Here is a 21,467-nt window from a genome sequence, read left to right on the forward strand (position 1 = left end):
CTCTCCTGAATGTAGGGGAAGTTGCTATTGCTCCTAAACATCAATAATATTAAAAAGGGAGAAATATCTCAGAAAGTTTGGGTTTGTATTTGGCTTCACTTACACCCGAATTCCTCAAAGGAAAGAAGTTTTAAATTTATTCTGGAAAAAGACTCTAAAAAGATGAAAAGCTATAAACGTCAAAGCATACCATAAAGAGTTAACCTCCCATCTCCTTACTGTGGAAGGGGCAAATAAGAATGCTTTGTATTTGCTCCAGAAGTCCCACAAGATGGCAGTCAGAGAGGCCACTAACTACACCTCTCAGTGTCACATCTAAACTTTTTCTGAACACCACCAGGAATAGAGACTCTACCATATGCTCCCTAAGAAGGAACTTTAAATTATGAACCAAAACATTGCTGCAGTGCCCCATACTAGAACTCCCCGTGTAGAGAGCAAAAATCTAAAAACCAAGGAAAACTACAGGATTTACTAGGGTGAGAAGGAATAACAGCAGCCAAAAGCACAACAATACTACTAAGAAATTATGGTCAACTGTATGGCAAAACAAACTGCTTATACCACCAAATGGGATACAAGTATTACCACATAGTAACAAGTAACAAATAAATAAATAAACAAACCTGTTCACCCCTTCCAATAAGTAACAACAGCTCAAGAACAGTCTCTATCCAAAGAAAAGTTACTTTCACAGCTATTAGCCCTTAAATGAGGATGAGAAGGGGTAGATCCATGCTCCACCTCTTCTAGCCACTCAAGAACATAGCTTTCACCTGAGCTCTGTGAGTTAGACATGCCTTCATAACTGGTGCTCAATCATTCATTCAGGCTGTGACCAAGCAATTTCACTACACCGATGTTCTCCCTGTAGACCAAGTGCTCTATTAGCAAAGTAAAATTACTTCTGACAGGATTTCAGAAATACCCAACAAATCACTCACAGAGGAACCAATAATCCTATACAAAAAGGAAAACAGAACTTACCTGACTATGAACAGGGCTCTCCAGCTAGGTAGCATTCTTCTTCAGAAACAGCCCAGATCCAAGAGATGCTTCACTTCAGTGTCTGGCCCTTATATGAACCCAGGAAGCTGCACTCTGTGCCCACCCCTTCTGGTCAGCTGAAGAGCACAGGTGCAAATAATTTGCCTGCACCCCTTCACCAGGTGCACCAGTTTAAGCCCCAATCTAACAGTTCCCTGATAGAGGTGAAAAAGCTCAGGTCTTCTTAAAGCTTACCCTCCCTTCTTCAGAACTGGATGCAGTCTTATTTGTGGTCTTGTTTTTTTGAGAAAGCAGATAGATATAACGAGGTTCCTTCCAATCTTGCTGCATCTGTGGAGGTTTTGTTTAGAAGACCCTCATCTCACGCGCTCTGTCTTGGGCAGCTACTGGCACTGCTGGTATATTTGTATAAAAACACACTATCAAGTAGAGGTAAGTTTTTTATCGTTCTTTTTTTAGCTATCTAGTGCATTTCTGGAATGTTTTTTCAGTTTTATGTGAGATCCACGTACAAGGTACAGACTGCTTTACCACAGTGATTTTATGCTTATACGTGGCCCTCAGGCTGTGTAGGCCTCTCTCAAACGCGTGAAACTCTACGCCCCTGAGGCGCGCCAATCTTTTCAAGGGTACAAACGCTTCCCGCGCGTTTTTCTCATGTGGAGGTCCGGCGCGCAACGGGCGCTATTGCGGCCCTAGGCCTCTCCGCCTGCTCAGCGACCCCCACTCTACAGCTGTGGGGCCTCCGTCAGTACACAGCCATGGGCACTTTGCTCGCGGGGTTGGTCCCGCCCGCTGCCGTGCCCGCAGCCAAGATGGCGCCCGCAGCTTCTCCACTCCCTGGCGGCGGCCGGGGCGTGTGCCGGAATGCGGGCGGGGCGGGCGATGTGGCGAGGCCCGGCCCACTCGGTCGCCCGGCGCTGCCAAGCTGCTTCCCGCCTGGCACAGGTGGGCTGCGGGGAGAGGTCGCGGAGGCGCGGGGGGGGGAGCCGGGTGAGGCCAAGAGCGCGGTTGGGTGGCGGCCTGGGGTAGCGGTGTTCTCTCAGGCGGCGGTGACGAAGCGGGCGTTGTGGCTCGGGGCTTCTCCTGCAGGGAACGGGAAAGGCCGCTGTCGGTGTCTCTGCCTGGGCAGGTGCTGTCTCGGCTCTCTGGGTTCTAGGGTGGTTGTGGTCACCGAGGTAGGGGTACCAGGGCGGCGGCTGTCACCGCCCGCCCGAGCCGCTCAGTCGGGTGAGCCCTGTGGGCTCGGCGTCCGCCGTCAGCCGCTCGCTCCTGACACCGAGAAATCGGCGCGAAGACCGGCAGCCGGGCTGCTCCGTGCTGTGGTAACGCCGCGGGCGAAAGCGGTGCCGCTGGCCTCGCGTAATTCCCGAGGCCGGCCGTAGGCTTCAAGTCCGGGTTTGTTTTGCTCTCCTCCGCCAGAGGCCTGAAGGGTGTGTTTTCACTTTCAGGGATTAAACGCGGAGTGCCACTGGTGAGAAACGGACATGCTCGGCTGCTGCCTTCGGTCTCTGGTGTCGTGCTATGTTTACCCAAAAAGGAGAGGCTGAGACCCTGTTATTTTAATCTTTGACTTCTTATTGGATTATAATATAAGTGTCACAATAAGCTAAAAGCTGCAGAAAGAACGCTGGGGAACTGAGCATGGTTGGATCCTGAACGGAAGGAGCTGGCACTGAGGAAAGGAGGAAAGGGAGGAATGGCATCCCGGGAAAGGCTGTACGAGCTGTGGATGCTTTACTGCAGCAAGGTGAGTGAGCGTCTGGGGGTTGTCGGTGTGTCTTTCCTCTTTTATTTTCAAGTCAGTAATTTAAATTAATTCTGTAATACGTTTTAATGCTCTGTTTTGCTTAGACTTGCATGACCTTTTTAAGTATGGCTGAACTTAAACCATTTACAAGTCCACCTCTTGATTTACTCTGTAGATTGGGCTCGTTTTTTTTTTGAGTTGGGCATGAACTGTACAGGGTTATGGCACTTATTTAACTACACCTTTTGATTATGTGAATGCATGCATTCATGCTTTAGGTGCATTTTCTTATGTAGGATCTTGGCATTAGGATGAATTGCATTCATTTAATTCATTGCTGTCTTGTATTTAATTTTAACTTTATTGTTTTCTGTACAGTTTCTGTTTTATTTAATATACATTAGCCACAGCCTTCTTGAAGAGCGGACTTATTGAAGCAGTCCTGAGCCGTTCTTTGCTGCTTATTACTACAACATTAAAGTACTCTGTTGATAGTAATGGACTTCTTTTCCCCTGGCAGGATCACTTACAACTCTGTTGTTTGTCCATTTGTGTTTCACAGTGTTAAGCAATTAATGTAGTTAAGGTAGAGATCCCAACTGTTGCTGGAGTACTGAGTGTGTGTGCAGAATGGATTCCAGCTTATCTGAGTAGTTACTCATAAAATGAGGAGAGCGTTTAAAAATCAAACAAACCAACTGTAAAGACTGAGGTAGGAGCCAGCCCGCTATCATACAGGAGCTCTGTGGCAGCGGCAGGGGTTGCTTTTGGTGGCCCTATTTCCTAGTTTTCTTTTACTTTTTTACTTTGCAGTCTCACCCTTTTTATGTATCACAGGTTCTTTCATTTTTCAAACCAGTCAGGTAGTAAGGATAAATGTTCTCTTGTTCTTCTGGGCTCATTTCCACAGAAGGTCTGCTTCAAGACTGTAGTATGAGATCTTAAACGCATACTGTCTTAATAATGCTTGCACACAAGCAGTGGGTGAGGGTTGCACAAGGCAGCCTGGGATGTGGCTTTTCTTAATTTTTCTGTGTTAGCAATCCTAATGCTCTATTATGTAGTTAAAAATAAAACCATTGCAAGCATCACAGCATGTTATGACTTCTTACCCACGTGGCTTATCTGTTGGACTGAAATGTATTTGCATAGTCCTTTGCCATTTAAACTAAAGTAGGAATGCCAATAGCAGTGGGAAATAGACCAGCACTGGAGGAGATGGATGTTTTTCCAGTGAGTTCATCAGTGTGAGAAGAACAAAGATACTTGGAACAGACCCCAAGAATCCAGGCTTTCTTCAGCTTTAGGAGATGCAGGGCTGGGGAGATGAGCCAAACTCTGAGTTTTTTGTTGTTTTGTTTTGTTTTTTGTTTGTTTTTTTTTTTTTCCTCAGCCAGCCTTTGTCTCTTTCCTCTCTAGAAATTTATACTTTATAAAATTCTTTTATCTCTCTTGTGCCTTTTCCTCCTTTGCTTGAACCTTCTATTCTCATTGTGTGCTTTCCATTTCCATATTGTTTGCATGCCAACGGGAATAAATAAAGCAGTGCTAGTTACCATGTGTACTTTGGAGGATGCTCAGTTTCTTTATGTGAATGCAAGTGCCATACGGACAGCTCTTGTGTTGGGAATGAAGAGACTATCTAGACTCATTAAAAATATGTATTTTGATGTACTCAGCCCTTGTGAGCTCTCAGTGACTTGAATTTTGGTCTTAGTTTGGTATGTTTTCTTCCAGAACCACATACTATGGACATGTTAGGTGTATTCATATACCGACAAGGAATATTTCTTATGTAGAAATATTTACACTTTAGTCTAGTAGCTTGTCTGAAATTTGAGGGCAGCTAGAGTGAGTAGAAAATAAAACAAAAAACCTCAATAGTGTTTCAACAAACACTGGGCACAAAGCTTTTCTTTTTCTTCTTTTTTTTTTTTTTTTTTTTAATCTCTAACTTGTCTTTAGGTTAAAATCCTTTCCTTTTTGCATAAGAAAGGGATCTAGGATGCAGTATTCCCTGTTGGATTAAGTTTGGTGGAGTTGCTCTCAACTGAAGAAGCTTATTGTATGAAGTATTGTGAGGGTTAAATATAAATTATTCAGTTGTGTATTGAAAACATCTAGGTTGTGCTGCTGTTGGCTCTCCTTATAGAATCTAGCACAATGGGAAGATGTAGCAATTATCACCAGTAACACACTATCGTGGCTTAGGGAAAAGTCTCTTTATGCTTGGGCTGCCCAATGAAACGTAGCATCCTATCCCATATGTTGCCTTTCCATGACTTTGTGGCTGGTATCCTCCTGGGAAAGAAAGGTGGGGGATGTCTCCAAACTACCAAAGCTACTGGGTGGTTACAGTTGAGTAAATGAGGATCTGTTGCTTAACAGATCTCAACTGTGTGGCTTTGGGTTTTGCAGCCTTGTTTGGATTTCACTGTTTCTTTATCTAACTTGTTTTCGGTGCGATGCTCAGCATTGCTGATAGCAACTTGTGTTGCCTATCTTTTCCTTTTTCAGGCTGTTGGGCCCTGGGTGATAGTATGCTAAGTATATCCCTGTGTGTTAAAGCAGCGATGCTTGTCACAATTTTGAGGCGATGGGTGATGGTGTGTAACCATCTTGCTTCTTTGGGGTCATGCCTCTTGCCCTGTGTGTTCTCTTGGTGTCCTGTGCTTGTTAAATGTCAGTTGTAACAATTAATGCTCCTTCACAGAGAAGTAAGAGGATTTCTGCAGCTTTGTTGACTTGGGTGCAATGTAGCAATTGAAGACCTGAAAAGTATTGAGCATCTAAGCAGTCCCTCTACAAAAGCAGTCTTCAGATGATATTATGTGTGAAGTATTGTTTTCTTATTTCCCTCCCCCCCCTTCATTGTATTGATGGATGCAGAAGTTTATTTTAAGCTGATATTCTGTTGTTCTTCATCTGGCAAACCTAAAATGCGTTTTTTCTTGTTGCTTTTTGCTTCTATTCCTCTAAAAGCTGTGCTCTGGAGGACCAACAGCTGCAAAGTTGCAAATTAGCCTGTTGTTGAGATGTGTAACAAAAGTTAACAGCCACATGTGACTGATGATGCTTTTGGTGCTGTCTGGGAGCAGTGTAGGAACTCATTAAATGCAGTAAAGTTTTGATTTGAGTCACTGGAAATTATATGAAAGCATTGCATTGTTAATTGTCTCAGCTGTTCTGCCTTGAGTTGTTCTTTGTTTTAATTTTTTTTTTTAATGACGTCAAACTTTCTGCAGAGAAAACATTGTTAAAAACTCAGATTGCTGCCATGATCTTTTGAGGTGATTTTCAGTTTAAAATGGGGATGTTTTTTTTCTAATGCTTGCTCATTTGTATGTATGTTGCTGTTATTCACTTGAACACTAATATGAATGTAAGCTGCCATCTTCTGATCTAAATGTGGGAATGCATTCTTTATAATCTGAAGGTAATTGAAATGCATATAGAATGGATAACGCAGGTTAAGGAATTCAATAGGGAAAATTTTCTGCAGCAGGCGAAGTAGACAAAGGTGGTGTCAAGCATTAGTCTATTGCTTGTCAGTGTGAAGCCTCAACTATAATCTTCAGAGTAACATGATTCACTTAAGTGAATATGCAGCAGATATTTGAAAATGTTTCAGTAATGTAAGTTTACAGCAGGAGAAAAGCTCTACCAGAAGAACTGAGGTAGTCTGAGAAAGGGTATGCTTTCATCCGAGTGTTTCTGTGACCTTTTCATGTTCATGTGACTGAAGTAATCTCTTTCATTAGATCTGCTCTACCAGTCTTGCCTTGTGTTCAGAAACCAACATAGCTGTTGCTGTATTACAGTTGTAGTTGATTAATCATTTCTTAGTTGTTAATTGTGTACCAGTATGCAAAATTAATTCTTGCCTTATTACCCTCTGAAGTAACTTTTACTGCAGATCCAAATTACCTTGTATCTGTATCTTGTCTGTAAGATTTCAATTATGTATATATCGTCTTCTCCATTTCTTCTGGTAGATAGTTCAGAAATCGCTTGACTTTATTTCAAAGAATCTGAATTTTTAATTTACACAGGAAGTGATCAAATAGTCTTCTATATGACAGTATTTTTTTCACTACTAATACACATCTTTTTTCTTGAAATTACACATTTCAAGAGAAGCATAAAGTCATATCTTGAAAGGGGAAAAAAAAAAAAAGGTATAACTTGATATGCTCAGTTTTACCTGAATATTTATGAATAAGAAAACCTGAATGTTTTACAAAGACAAAGGGAAATCTGAATTTCACAGGACGTGAGTACAATTAGAGCAAGGTAAACATATTTATTTTTTTTAATCTAAGGTGGGGGGAAGGTAAAGGGGTGATAAAAGCCAAATGATAAACTTTCAGAAGAATATGCTGAAAGTCACCTATAAAACGCAGTTGTCAGTCTAAAAGAGCCTTTAAAAAGAACTTATGCTTTCAAGTAGCACCTATCAAAGCAGCTTGCTGCTCATAACTTATGGCCCAGAACAGCTTGATTTGTAAACTTGAAATGTAATTTAACATCTTTTCAGGCTTAGGTTTGTAAAGGACACTCTTCTGTCAAAGTTTTTAAATGTGGTAGAATAGCTTGAGGCAAAGTGGTGTTCCTCAGCCAGCTTCTATCTAACTTGTGCTTCCTGAGAGCCTTCAGTCTTAGTGTTGTTAGTTGGTAGGGTCTCTGTGTATTAGCAGTTGTAAAGCTAATAATAACATTCTGGTCTTTACTGACACAGATAACTAAGACAGTCACATCCCTTGCTATGTTAAGGTCTGACTTTTTAAGAAATATACTTACTTGTGTTGCACTGTTCTGCTGGTTTGTTTTTAACAGATCTGATTGTACTGTATTTCTCTCTGTTTTTGGTAAGGGACATCTACCTATAAATTTTCCTTTTAAAATTAATACTATAGCATGGAAAGAAGACTTACACTTGTTCTGTTTTTTTTGTTGTTGTTGTTGTTGTTTTGTTTTTTTTATAGGAGAGTATTTTAGTCCTAGACCAAAAAGCTGTACAGAAAAAAAAAACCATGAACTATGACTATGTGCATTATCCTAGAAGTGTCTTAGAGTATTTCAAATCCTGTCACTTGAATTAGTTTTTTTTTCTTCCTCTGGGAAGAATCGTATGTGAAGTTCTGGTTAATAACAGGTTCTGGTTAATAAGCTGCTTAATGGAACTGGAAAACTTGAATGATAAAATTAGTGGTCCTGAGTGGGGAAACCATGATTTCTGTGTTAGTCAGGAACAGACTGCTACAGTCAAATGCTACAAACTGTGGTGTGCTGGTAGTGCGAGCTGTTCTGTAACTACACAGCTGTCTCAGAGATCTTACGACCATTGCAATGTGAACACTTGAAGCTGAAAGCTAAACACACTTGCCTAATTTGCTTGAGCTAATCTTGTTGGCATTATGCATTCATTTGAACATTAAACAGTTCATTTAAATTAATGTGTGCTGTGCCATGGGAAGAGTGTGAGAGTCATTCATTATTTCTGTTTCATGTCTGGTATCCGGCAGCCTCTTGCTGCTGTTTTTACAAAGTACTGCATCTCAGACAGTGTGTCATAGTACAATCCCCTTCGCCACCTGCATTGTAAGGCTGGAATTTCATGTGATTATCAGCAAACAAGAGCAAATGCATACCTTCCAGTGGGGCGTTACGAAATTATTTATCAGTTTGTTGAACATTGTAAAATCTCACATTGTAAGAGGAGTTCTAAGCTTCTTACTTCAAAAAATGTTTTTCTGAGCAATTGTGGTGAGAAGCATTTAGTTAACTACTATGTAATCTTTGATGTTAAACTGTAAGCCCTGTGAAACAGTGACCTTTGCATCCCAAACATGATCTCATCCTGACTTCAGTTTGCACTCGTCTTCCTTCTTGTGCAATGGCTGATTTGTCAGTTATTCATATTGAACTGCTTATACTACCTTTGGTGGATAAAGAATTATTCAGATTATGGTCAAATTAATGCTTGATCAATCTAAGCGTGCAGTGAAAGCAGCTCTTTGTAAGTCACTGTTATGAGAACTCGTTCTTTTGCCAAAACAGGTGAATGAGCATCTTTTACACAGTTGTAAAATGTATTTAAAACAATCTGTAGGAGATATCTCTGCCATTCTGAAAGTATGTACTGGCAAAAGAACTTGTCCTGAGTCATTTGTGGGTGTGGCTTGGTGACACTGTCCTTGTTGTGCCTTTCGGATGCTGAACTAAGAATGGATATAGATAAGGAACAGCTGGTCTTCAATTCTGGTTTTGCTGTCTGCTATTTAAAGAAATTTCTCATAGTCTGAGAACTGACGTAGTTATTTTGAAGTACAGGACTTTTCATATAAATAACTGATTTGTGTGTATGTGTATATATACGAGACATTAGTTTCTTCACTTATTTATAATAGTTGTTATCATCCTTATTTATGGACCAGGATAACCTTGTACTGACAGCTGTTCAAAGCAGAACAAGGACTCTGCCACTGATAGCGTAGGCCTCCATCTGAGATGAGATGACAGGTAAAACAAAGCAGAGCAGAAATGTAAGACAACCAAACATTTTGCAAGCCACTGGGAAATTATTATTGTTCTGCATTCTATATTTTTAGCAAGTGTGTTATAGAATAATATATGTAGCTTCCTTAAGATTTAATGAGTACTATTTAGTTCTCATTATCAGCAAATGTAGAAAATATTTCAGAGCAAGCTTTTAATGTAATGAAAGCATCAAGTGTTTCTTACAAGGAATGATTTATCAGAATGCAAGAAACATAAGCTTCTGGTTCTGTGGCATGCACTGTAATGGCAAATATAGCAAACACAGGGCTGTTGTGTGGTGTCTGACTTATGGTACACTTAACATGTTCGTCTGGTTCAGATCTGGATTTTCACATGTCCTGATTAAAGAATATTGCAGAATCAACTCAAATGTGCTCTGTTTGTGCTCTAATATGCCAATGGAGTGAGCAGGAAGGCTTGCCAGCTGTCTGTTCAGTGGCACTGTGGATTAATGCCAGAATCCAAATGTTCTCATAAGATACCGTTAAAATATTTACAGGCTTCAGAAGGGCTAAACATATGCCATAAAAGAGAATGAGCTTCTTTAATTACTGAGCTTTGCTTGGTGAAAGAGTCATATGTAAGAAGGTGAGGGGGAAAGCAAACAAACATCAAAGTGTGACCACAGCCAACAGTAAAGATTAAAAACTTTTGCTTTTTTTTTTTTTTTAAATAAAAAAAGGTCATTTGATCATATAACATTTACTATTCTTCTTGAGAGGATGCAGTAGAGGAAGATTGGGATATAGAGAAGGAAACACTGATAAGCAAATAACAAAAGTGGTTATTCTTGTAATAAAGGCTGTTTTAAGTTAGGTGTCTCGGTATGAGACAACTCCTTCATGCAGCCGCAGCTCTAAACTTTAGCAGTTTGATTTCTGTGGTGATAAAACATTGTGTGTAGGTACTTTCTCTGATACTTGAAATGTTTATGATAATCTGAATGAGGACACTCCTGAATTTTGAATGGAAGCAGTGAATGTATTTGCTTTTATTTATTAATGTAAGGAAAATAAGGTACTCATTTTATTGTCAAGTAATCAGAATCTGCATAAGAACTCTCCAGGGGTGTGCCATTGGTATATTTAAAAAACAAATATGGAAGCTAAGGCTTGAACAGGTAGTGCTCACTAGAAATAAGGATTTAGCAGTAGTACCAGAAACATTTAGGAGAAACAAAATGAAGGTGAAGCAGTTTAACTCCTTTAAAAAGATTACAGGATTATTATTTTAGTAATCGTTATAGGAAAATGTTGTACCTTCATGTAGTTTTCTAGGAATTTTCACTTGAAATGTGCAAGGAGAGTTCAGGAACTGAAGAAAAATTATTTTGGAAGTTATGGCAAATTCTTATTCTTAAAGCAGCATGTCAAGTAAATACTGTAATTGTAAACTGGTAATATATATGGGACATCATCCCAGAATTTCCTGTGATATAATGCCCATAGGTTTTGTAGGAAGTGGTTATGGTAGATGCAGGCTGCTTGTAAGTTGCTTTACCAGCTCTATTAGTATGTGCTTGGCTAATGCTTTTAATTACACAAAACTGTTCATTTTACCTGTGATTTTGCTGAACTTCTGACTACAAAGAACCATTTTCTTGGTGACTGATGCCATGTGGGAAATGCAAGTTAAAGGGATGAGCAAGTTCTGAGGAGCTAGCAAGGAAACAATTTTATTTATGGAGTTCCTCAGTATATATGTGCTTCTAAACTGCTGTTCTAATTAAATCTGGTGTCCACGTGCTTTCAGGGCCATACTTGGAACTTAAGAGTAAAAGTACCGAGGTGAAAAGGATGCATATCTTTGGTGTAATCTGAAATTCAAACTTCCCCAGAGTGGCAATGAATATGCAGGCTCAGGTATGACTGCATAGTGTTTTTTTCTCCCTAAGACTTTGCAGCATTCACACTACTGGATAAGCAAAGTTCTTAAGGGAAAGCAGGGTGTAGAGAAGGAGCATGTTACTTGCAGAAATCTGACTTGATTATTTACCTGTGGTAATATTTAAGAATGGTGCTACCTGAAGTGCAATTGATGTCAAATGGTTGCAGGGTGCTTTTGAGGTTGTACCTTCAGTGTGTGGTTCATCTTAGTGCTGATAAGGCTGAGAAGACCAAAGCTGTTAAATCCATGGCTAAAGAAATAAGAACTTGCCTTAGGTGACACACAGACACACACACGCACAAAAGAATTCTCTATTTGTATCAAAGTTCTACACAGGTTCTCCTCAGCATTTTTCTTTATCTACAGGAAGACTTGACATTATCTAGCTATTGATACAGTGCAATAGTGAGTTGATACTTTTGTCTTGGCACCATCCTGCCTCCCTTAGGTCTGTCTGCATTCTGTTCCTGTCTCTTATATCACGCCGAAAATTAGAAACTTGATGGGGCAGAAACTGGCTTTGTGCTCTTTCTACAGCTCAGTCCTGTTCTTATTTAAATCGATGATGGACCTTTGGAATTTCAAAGCTACTGGTCATTAAGCCCTAAAACTTTATCAAGTTGAATTTGTGTGAAATCAGGGCTTATCCTGACACAGCTGAATTTTGACACTGTGGGGTTTTGTTTAGTTATCTTTGAATAATTCAGAATGCTCCTTATTCGTATTCCTTGATCTTTAAAATACAGCTTCCAGCTGTTAATGCTGCTGGTTTGTTGTGTCAGCTTTGATGGTGAAGGGAATGTTAATAGCCAGTTCCATGTCATGGTGTGGAGCTGCGGCCTGTGGGCAGCCCATGCTGCATGGCAGGCGGGAGTGAGTCTTGCACTGGTGTTGCCTCCGAGCTACAGCTCAAACACAGCTTTAATTGGTAACTATGTACATAAATGAAGCTTTATTTCCATTCTAGTTAGTTGGTTTGCTTTTTTTTTTTTTTTTTTTTTTTTAGTACTGAAGTGGAAAGGAAATGGAATACTAACTCAGTTATAATTTTTTTCCTCATAAGGTTTTATAGTTACTAATTGTTTTTATCTTCTTGAAACAAGAAAGAGCATTCAACATTCACTTCCAGTTTTTGTGAGCTAAGTTCTATCATAAGTTATGTTTGTAGGTGTATTTTTGTAATAATCTCCATGGGAAACAGAAGTTTTGAACTTGTCCCAAATTTGTTTGTATCATGGATTGCTTCAGCTCCTGGTTAGAAAGTATCTGCCCATCTTCTTTTCAGCTCCAGAAATTGAACGACTATCTGCATGCTTATATGTGTTTTGAGGAAAAAGGTTCCTAGTGGTTAGCAAAGAGCCTTCTGCTAGCTTTCAGTTGAACAGCTGATTCAAAAATAAATATTACTGTTAAAATAAGTTGTGCCCCAAAGTGATTTATGTTGATAATTAAAATTGATTTCACTTCTGAAGGCAGTTTAGCCTGTGTAGAACAGTTTATCATGTCTCTGATTAATTCTAACTGTACTGTTGATTCTCTCAGGTTTTGCTTTGGCATTTTACTGCTTTGAAAGGTTCACAAAAAGCATCGGTGCTTTGACACACATGGTGTGGACTGCTGGAAGATCTTATGCTGAAATTCTTTGTTGTTCACTTAATAAGGCTTCATAAAGAGCAGACAATGCTGTTGCCCTTTGTAGGCAGCTTAGTGTATTAAAGAAAAAATCCTGTCCCAAGTCAGTGTTGACTGTACTTAGTTTCATTTATTTTTATTGCCTCAGTGCGCTGTATGTGCCCTTGGACAAATATGTCTCTCCATTAAGCGATGCTGTTGGTGAGCACTGAAGTTGGCATTAGCATTAGAAGTGTGTTTCCCAGCTATACCTAGGCAGAGGATGGCTTGCTGGAGTTTTAGTACATTGAAACTGTTGAAATGTTGGACTGCATGGGGAACTTGCTGATTGGTGCTGTTTAGCTGCGGTGTTGTTGTTTTACACAGTGTAATCCAGTGTGAGGATCAACTGATGTTATTTAGCAACCATTTTTGTTCAAGCACTGTGCTGGTTGGATGAAAAACCACAACAAATGCTGCTGGGTGTTTGGGTGGTTTTTATTTTTGTACCTGTTGGTATACACCAAAGTAGAGCTCTCATCCGGCAGTGTTTCATTTAAAAGAGCCATGATGACTATTATTGTGCTGATGACTAGAACTGTGTAAAAATGGAAGCCTAAGGGGTGTTGTTTTTTTTTTAAAAAAAAAAAAGAGAGAGAAAATGTTTTCACTTTGCAGCTTTCTGAGCTGCAGCTGATTTAATAGGCTTAAAGCAGTTTTTTTCATTAATGAATGATTGTTCCTTGAGCAGTTTAATTGGTTTTCATTGCAATACACTGAGCTCAGAAGCTTGTGTTTAGGTTCTATGCATTTGTGTTTTGCTTCACAATTCTCGGATAAAGGGCTTTGTAATTTTTTTCCTTCCAGCTTTGCTTGTACCCTCATGGTGGCACATCATTAGACTGCCTTGTTAAAGCTGGGGTTGTGTCAGCTTGTTGCCCTGAGGGCAGATGGCTAACTTAAGTTGGAGTTTTGCTTCTGGGGATTTTGAGCCTTGATGAAACATATTCCAGAATTTTCAAACATGCATTTTCTATACATGAATTATTATTCAAATAAGATGCACAGATCGGTCTTGTACAAAAGGTAGACAAGCTTCTGGAAGTAAAAGGAGTGCTTAGGGTTATGCCTTAATAAGCTGTACAATTTCTAGAATCAACATTTTTGTTCATTTCTAGTGACTGTAGAGTTCTAACTAGTGGAAGATGTTTTGTTACCACCTATGTCTTTTCTTCTACGTTTAATTCTGTTACACAAATGAAAAACATCCTCCTGTCTTCCTTGCTGATCTCCCAGGGCATGTCTGCAGGTGCGTGTGGAGAGAGGAGGCTGGGAAAGCTTGCTAAACTCACATTGTTGATCACAGTGTGTCCTTGTGGTGTATTATCAGAATGTTGATTTGTAAGCTGTGCCTTAAAAGCCTGGTACGTTCTCAACAGAACCACTAAAAATAATTCGGAGCTGCTGTCTGACATACAGCCTACAGCTATTGATAATCTGAAAGCAGTGAATAAGAGTATATTCCACAGGCTTTGCTGCTTTTGCTGATAATAAGGCTTTTGAGTCTTTCCAATGCTTTGTTATGGCCTGAAAAAATTCCACTTCTTTCACTGCAGAGAAAATGAGATAGTCAACAATTTATAGGGATTGTTTGAGGTTGCTGTTCAGTGATTGGTTGCTCTCGGATCTGAAATATTCCCAGCTTGTGCTGTGTGGTAATGCATATTTTTGAGACTGCAGAATTTACTGTCTCAGGATGTTGGTCTGGTATTAAGCAATTGGGTCTGTTTGTATTCTACTGTTAATTTGGTTTACCACATCTATAACGAGAAAAGAGAAAGTAGTTGAAAAAGGAAATGGGAAAAAATCTACCAAACTCAGATGTCAGAATAAAAGGCAGCAGCTGAACTTGAAACAAAGTTCAGTTCAGGAATGAAGAGGCTGGTTTACATAGTGTACAGGAAGTAGCTGATGCCCTTAATAGTATCTGGTTTTCTTATAAAATTAAAATACCAAAGCAATGTAAAAACTTTTTCTTTTCCTAATCTGTCATGCTTCGACATGGGAAAATATAAGATGGGTTTGAATCTAGAAGGCTGATCTTCAGAAATGTATTTATTTAGCTGTGTAAGAGGAAGGCATGCTTTTGTCTGCCTTGTCATGGGTAACATTTACTTACATTCAAAGTTTGCTTTCTTAAAAGTGCTGCAGTAGAGCTGAGATTTCTTGTGGCTTTCAGCATGTGACTGCTGCATGCTATGGCAACAGGTTACTGCTAGTGTAGAAGAGAAACCTGGGCCAAATTCAAAGTTTGAAAGCTGTTTTTAACTTACGTTTCTAATATATCTGTAAAAGGTTTTGTCTTGCTCCAAGCGAAGATACAGCTGTATATTGTGTCACCTTTTTCCTGGGATGATTACTTACTCCTGGCTCTAAAGTCTTTATTTTTGTTTGTTTCTGAAATGGTTGCATGCTTATACGGTTTAAAATAAAGATGTTTTTTTTTCTTAGTGCTTCTTATGTAGACTCAGTTGCTAAATGACCTTTTTTGCTTTTTTTCTCTTTTTCCTCCGAGTGATGTTGAATTAGTGCTATTGCTTTGGTGGAAATCTCTAGATTTTGAATTCAAATGAGTCTACTGTAGTGTCAACTGCTTTCTACTAGTGCATACCAATAGTGTTACCTTGTATTTCGTTATCAAAGCTGATCCTTCTAGTAACGCTTGATAATGTATAGCCAACTGTCAGTCTGGGGTTTGAGGCAGAAGGGAGCAGAGTTAAAGAGTCTGCTTCAGGTAATGGTCAGACAGTACTGCTGCTCTTGCTTTTTGTCAGTTGTGGCTGTATATTTAGAAAGCCAAGGATAACTGCAATGTTGACCTCACATGGAGGAGTTATAGTGGCAATGTGAATTGAGCTGTATGTGCACTGCAAGTCAGTAAGAACTTTTGACTCTTTAACACCTGTGTCCTGTTTTTTGCCATCTATGTATTTACTTTATTACTTTCATATTTTGCTAGCCAGTTTTCTCTTCTGCTACTTGTCTTCACTGATGGCTTTGCAAAGGCATTATTGTTTAAAGATAGGGAGATTAAATTTAATCTTAAGCTTCAAGCAGATTTAGGCTCTAGCTATCATTAAAAAGGAGCAGGCAGGCATTTAGTATTTTCTTCTGTCTTTCCTTCTTTCATCCAGAACACTTCCTAAAGCAGTTCTCAGTCAGCTTGTTTAGTGGTACATGATCAAGTAAAACTGAGTTTCTTACAACAGTTTACTATCAACAGCTAAAGATGAGTCTCAGCTGTGTCAACACTATTTTAATTTTGGTATACTAATTGAATCCTTTTAGTGATTCATGTTCTATTTCAAGGAGAACTTGCTTGTGCCAAGAATATCAAAGTAGATCCTTGAACAGGGAAAAAAAGTCAAATAGATTCTTTTTATTCCTGTTGTTTTTCTCATGTGTGGGTATTACCATGGCTGTTAACTAAGCAAAGTGCATGTATGTGATTATGGCCATGTTTCTGTTTGTTACTCTGTCATGGATGCTGTTGCCTTGTCCTCTCTAGCCTGAGCTATGTTGCAGTTGCCAAAATAGCATCTTATTTTAAATTGTCCTTACAAGCCTGTGAAATAGCAAGTGTGTGGCTAAAATAACCTGTGTGAATTACAGGAAAGTTACAGCTATAAATACATGAACATTCTTAAAAAGCCATAGTGTTGTTCAGCGCAATGAACAGTGGAGATATAAGCAATCCCTAATTGTTGGCAGAGCCAACAGTGTTTGAGGATGGTATATTCTGGTACTTCTACCCCATTCAGTTTGTGTGTTAGTGAGCAGTAGTTCTTGTCCATCTTTTGGTTTGATTTTCTTATTTTTTTTTTCAGTGTGTTTGATCTCTGAACCTGATAAATGCGCATTCTATACCCACCTACTTGAGATGATCTGTTTGGCCTCTGTAGCTTAAGCCAAAAGTTTAGAAACCTTGAAATTATTATCTCAACAGTTTTTTTAATTCTGTATGTTGTAATTTCATCTTGATTGATATTAATGGGTATATATCTAAGGTTAGTAGGCTTTGTGCATTGTGAACCTGAGGATGGGTGTACTTTAGGCTTGTAGACTGCAATGTCTTTTTTGGGGGGAAATTTTAAACAGAAAGAGAGGGGATGATGACTTACGAAGGAAAAATGATGCAAGGGAGATAGAAGCAGGAACAGGGAGAAGAAAGATGATGAAAAAAGAGGACATTAGGAATGAAATAAAAATAAGGCTGAAAAAATCCAGAGGAAGCGTGAGAAAATATAATTAAGATAATAAAAGCAAATAATCCGATGGAAGACATGCACCAAATGAAGTCCCTCAGCTTTATTTATGTTGTCACAGTATCTGAATGTGGTTTATATGTAATTAATAAGATAGCAAAGTAAATTCTGTGTTTCTGATACTTGCTTGTGTTGAAGGAGTCTTGGGAGCAGAGAAAATGGTCTAAAATGACAAGGGGATTTCATGCTTAATAATTCTGTGAAGCCATGAAGAATGATATATACTAAATTCCATGCTAACAAGAATAAAATTTTTAGAGTTACATACTTACTCTGGAAAGTAAATAAAAGTTATTGGAACTGGGGTGGGAGGGGAGGTTTGTAAGCTAGAACATTTCAATTGGCATTGATACTGGTTAATGAAAACACTAACTAATGAATAGGCACAGAGTAAGATTATCACATCAACACAATATATCTAAGAAATTCGAAGAACAGAGCTTTGTAAAATCTTTGTTCTACAAATTAGTCTATTCATTCCTTTCTCCCAGCTGAAATATGTTAAGGAAAAAGCTTTCTGTTCAAGTAAGTGCTCCAGACTTGCTGACTATTGACCTCAGGCACCACGTTTCTTAACATTCTCTTACCCTTCTTTCCTTTTTTTCTTTTTTTCCAGAAAGATCCAGACTACCTGAAGCTCTGGTTGGATAGTTTTGTTTCCAGCTATGAACAGTTTTTGGATGTGGACTTTGAGAAGCTGCCAACTAGGTATGTAGAATTACAGACCTGTTCACCTTTGATATCTGAACCAGACCTGGACGAGAGCCCAGTTTCATTCAGTATCAATACTGCTTTTAAACAAAAGAAAGCTGTTTATTGTTGAGCGCCACTCCTGTTCTTCTGAAGGTTGAAATGCATCAGGAATAATGAAACTTAGGTAAATACTGGTATTTGCATTGTATCAGTGATGGAATCAATATTCCCTTGTTTTTTCTTATAGAAGAGTAATCATTTCCTGTGAATTGTTGGAACAAATATTTATTAAATGTGGCATGTGAAATAATAGTGTTAGTGCTTGGTTTCTGTAGCAGTAGTGACTGAACAGAAGTAAGATCTAGGTCATGTTTTGTAATTTTATTCTGTGGATTGCTGGAAGAGAAAGAAAGAGATGAAATGCTCCAAGTTTTAAATACTTTAGCTGGAAACTTTAATTAAAATGCACAACTGATAAACTTCAGAGTTCAGGAAGAAGAGTATTACTCACTAATGTTGCTGACTGCAAATGTGGAAATATAATCATGAGATGGGTATTAAAGTCTTTCACATTTCAGTATTTTGTGTTTTGAATTAGCTTTAGTGCACAGAAAGTGAACTTTGCAAATGGGGAATAGAAACAGCTCTTTATCTTTTCTTTCTTTTCTTTTCTTTCTCTTTTTTTTTTTTTTAATACATCCTTGTATGATCTAAGGGCTTTAAGAAAAAACAAAGGTTACAAGATTTGGAAGTCATAAGAACCAGTGTCAAAGTTATAGCTACTACCACTACCAGTGTATAGAAAGAATGGCTCTCTGCATAATGGCTCCTGTCCAAGCCCTTTTGGAATCAATGGGAATTGTCTAATGGGCTTTGGATCAGATTCTGTTTGAAGTGTAAGTGATAGCCTCCACTGTTACAAGCAAACAAAGAATGCTGCAACTGGATCTCAGTGGATAAAAGCAGGGCATCTCATCTATACATATTTTCTTCTTAGCGTTTATATTAATTCAAAGTTTATAGTGCAGTTACTAATGTGAAATATCTAAAAAAAAAAAGATCTGCCAGTTAATTCTTTTTTCAGCAGATGTTTGCTTTGTAGTAAGATATCAAAATGCATCTTATAGTGTTTAGTTCAGGAAAGCAAAAGCAGTGGAAAACTTTGTAACCCGTTGTTTTATGTGTCCATGGGTTGATTTTTTTGTTGTTGATTTTTGTTTTTATTTTGTTTTTACAGCAATATAGTAAAAGGTTAAACATAAACATGAAGCTTAGCTGTGCTGAACAATAGCAGCATCTTCATTATGTTAAATAATGGGTTTGTGAGCATAAAAATCCTGTATTTTTGTGAGGTTAATGACAGGATTAGTGATCTGGCCTGGAAGAGTAGGCCTGCACAGATTTAGACTCATTTGTGTAACAGATGTAGAGAAAATATATCAAAATAACATAGAAACATTGTTTCTGCCCTTGTTGGCATTTGAGAGATAATCAAGCATTTCCAAAGTGGCATCCTTCTGGTATTTGTCAATTTCTATTGCAAGCATCAACACTATGGAGCAGATATTACTGAGCCTGCAAAAGAGAAATATGTAGGTCAGAGTGGAGCCACTTGTTTCCCAGTGACTCTTCTCTTGAGGCCACAGGGACCCCGTGGACTCAGATGTCTAGAAAGAAACTAAGTTTACCCACTGATATCTATGCCAACGATCTCAAGTTGCTTTCCTTTGCTACACTACCTCTGTTCCTAATTTGTTGTTGTTGGGGAGAAGAAAGCTCAAGCTGGCTTATTGCAGCAGGCATTTCCTTGTAGCTCACTAGGAAGCGCTTGTGAGAAATCAGTTACTGCATTTCTGTAACCTTTCTTGAACAGGTATATTGGAATGCCATTAGAGCACGCTGAAATAGTTCAATAACTTGTCACTTGTGTCCTTGTGTGTATGGTCTTTCTCTTCAGGGTGGATGACATCCCTCCAGGAATATCACTGCTTCCTGACAATATTCTTCAGATTCTGAGGCTCCAGCTGCTTCAGTGTGTCCAGAAAATGTCAGATGGATTAGAAGAGCAGCAACAGGCTTTGTCACTCCTGCTTGTGAAATTCTTTATCATCCTTTGCAGGTATTTGTTCTGCTTGCTACTTCAACAAGGCTGTTGTTTTGTTTAAAAAATCATTAATGCAGGCTTTAGATTCTAATCATTTATGCAATGTTATTAGATGCTTTCCAGTAGAATCAGAAAAAAGCCACTTTTCATGATCTTCCAAGTAAAGGAAAAGGGAATGGAAAGAGCCATACAATCATCTTTTCCATGGAAAATGGAATAAAAGGAGCACAGACACAATTTTTTCTGTAATTATACAAGAAATATGTATTTGAATTCAAGGCATAGTGTCCAAGTTATAACTTAAAGAATCAGTGTATGAGAAATACTTTTAAAAGAGAAGTCACACTCTAGAAAGCTCTGGATATTAAAGAACTTGAATTATAATTATACAGGAAGAACTGTTTCACATTCTTGACATGCTTATAGTTCCATAAATAGCTTAGGGATCTGACTTGCTCTATTAATGCAACTGACCTCTGAAACTTGCTCTTAATTTTGTAATACTGTCCAAGGAGGTAAATAAATTGTTTCTAGGGATCTATTCCTCCCTATTTCTTCATTCATTTATTATAAACTGCATTGAATGAATAAGGGGATAAAATATATGGTAGAGATTCTCCTTTGGAGACGTATTTAACAAGCTTTTAAAATTTTTTTGGGGTCCTTTGATTCTCCTTATCCCTACAAAAGTACAAAGCTGTAGTGCAGTATTTAAGTATACCAGAACATTACATAAAGCAGAATAGATGGTAGGTGGTAGTTGTATGATGAATTACTGTTACCTTACTCCTTATGTGATCATATTAATATCTGATCTTTTTGGTTTCCACAAACTGAGAAATAGCATGCATGCTTCTTTGTTACTGTTGATTTGTTCAGTGTTCTAAAAGTTTTGATGTTTCTTCCTCGGAGAATTCTTTGGAGAATTCAAAGTACCCAGAAGCAGATAAGTAATGTATTTATTAAAGCATTAGAAAGTATAGGCAGCTACAGTATCAGCATCCTTGTAGTGCTCTAGTAATGTGGGAGAATATTAAGTTATTGCCACTGTTATTGCATGCCATTTCTGACCTCTCTATTTAAGAATGCCTTGGGAATCTATTGAATTTCTGAAACCCCAAATTCCAGATAGAGTTGACCTAAAGCAGGATGACTCCTTCCTGTTAAAAGAAAACTTGTGTACTATGTTATTGTGACAGAAATAAACATTTGAGTACATGCAGTCCTTTGGGGAGTGTTTCTGAAATGCTTATACACTTTTTGTGATTATAGAGTGAATACTAAAACAGACATTGTTTGTACTAGCCTCAGATAGTACGCTCTGTACATTTGGATTTTTTTCTGTTGTTTTCATAGGAATTTGGCTAATGTGGAAGAGATTGGGATGTGTTCATACATTAATCATGTCATCACCATGACTACGTTATACATTCAACAGGTATGTGTTTTGATCAGTGTAATCTGTTATTTTTCCCATAGAGGACCTCCAGCTCTTGCTTATTGTGATCCCTATCAGAGTTCAGAGTAA

The 21,467-nt window shown here is 38.5% G+C and overlaps 2 protein-coding genes across 13 annotated transcripts in view; one reads left to right on the top strand and one right to left on the bottom strand.

Annotated features, from left to right (window-relative positions):
• Window positions 1–1,276, bottom strand: part of SGO2 (shugoshin 2) — a 36,187-nt gene extending 34,911 nt beyond the window's left edge. For 2 of the 3 annotated variants that reach the window (XM_072342354.1, XM_072342351.1), the window contains exon 1: window positions 988–1,276. The gene's annotated coding sequence lies outside the window, so the exon portion shown is untranslated. Of the gene's footprint in view, window positions 1–626; window positions 686–987 lie in introns of those variants that run through there. The other variant, XM_072342352.1, reaches the window with a different exon arrangement.
• Window positions 1,277–1,312: 36 nt separating this feature from the next.
• NBEAL1 (neurobeachin like 1) overlaps window positions 1,313–21,467 on the top strand; it is a 74,909-nt gene continuing 54,754 nt past the window's right edge. For 7 of the 10 annotated variants that reach the window (XM_072342333.1, XM_072342338.1, XM_072342336.1 and 4 more), the window contains exons 1-5: window positions 1,830–1,956; window positions 2,460–2,758; window positions 17,759–17,850; window positions 19,793–19,954; window positions 21,296–21,377. In XM_072342333.1, coding sequence (XP_072198434.1) covers window positions 2,708–2,758; window positions 17,759–17,850; window positions 19,793–19,954; window positions 21,296–21,377 — 387 coding nt within the window. In that variant the 5' untranslated portion in view covers window positions 1,830–1,956; window positions 2,460–2,707. Of the gene's footprint in view, window positions 1,441–1,477; window positions 1,524–1,829; window positions 1,957–1,987; window positions 2,141–2,459; window positions 2,759–17,758; window positions 17,851–19,792; window positions 19,955–21,295; window positions 21,378–21,467 lie in introns of those variants that run through there. The other 3 variants (XM_072342329.1, XM_072342331.1, XM_072342330.1) reach the window with 3 other exon arrangements.

Source organism: Excalfactoria chinensis, chromosome 7, assembly GCF_039878825.1.
Source record: "Excalfactoria chinensis isolate bCotChi1 chromosome 7, bCotChi1.hap2, whole genome shotgun sequence".
In the NCBI taxonomy this organism is placed as follows: Eukaryota; Metazoa; Chordata; class Aves; order Galliformes; family Phasianidae; genus Excalfactoria; species Excalfactoria chinensis.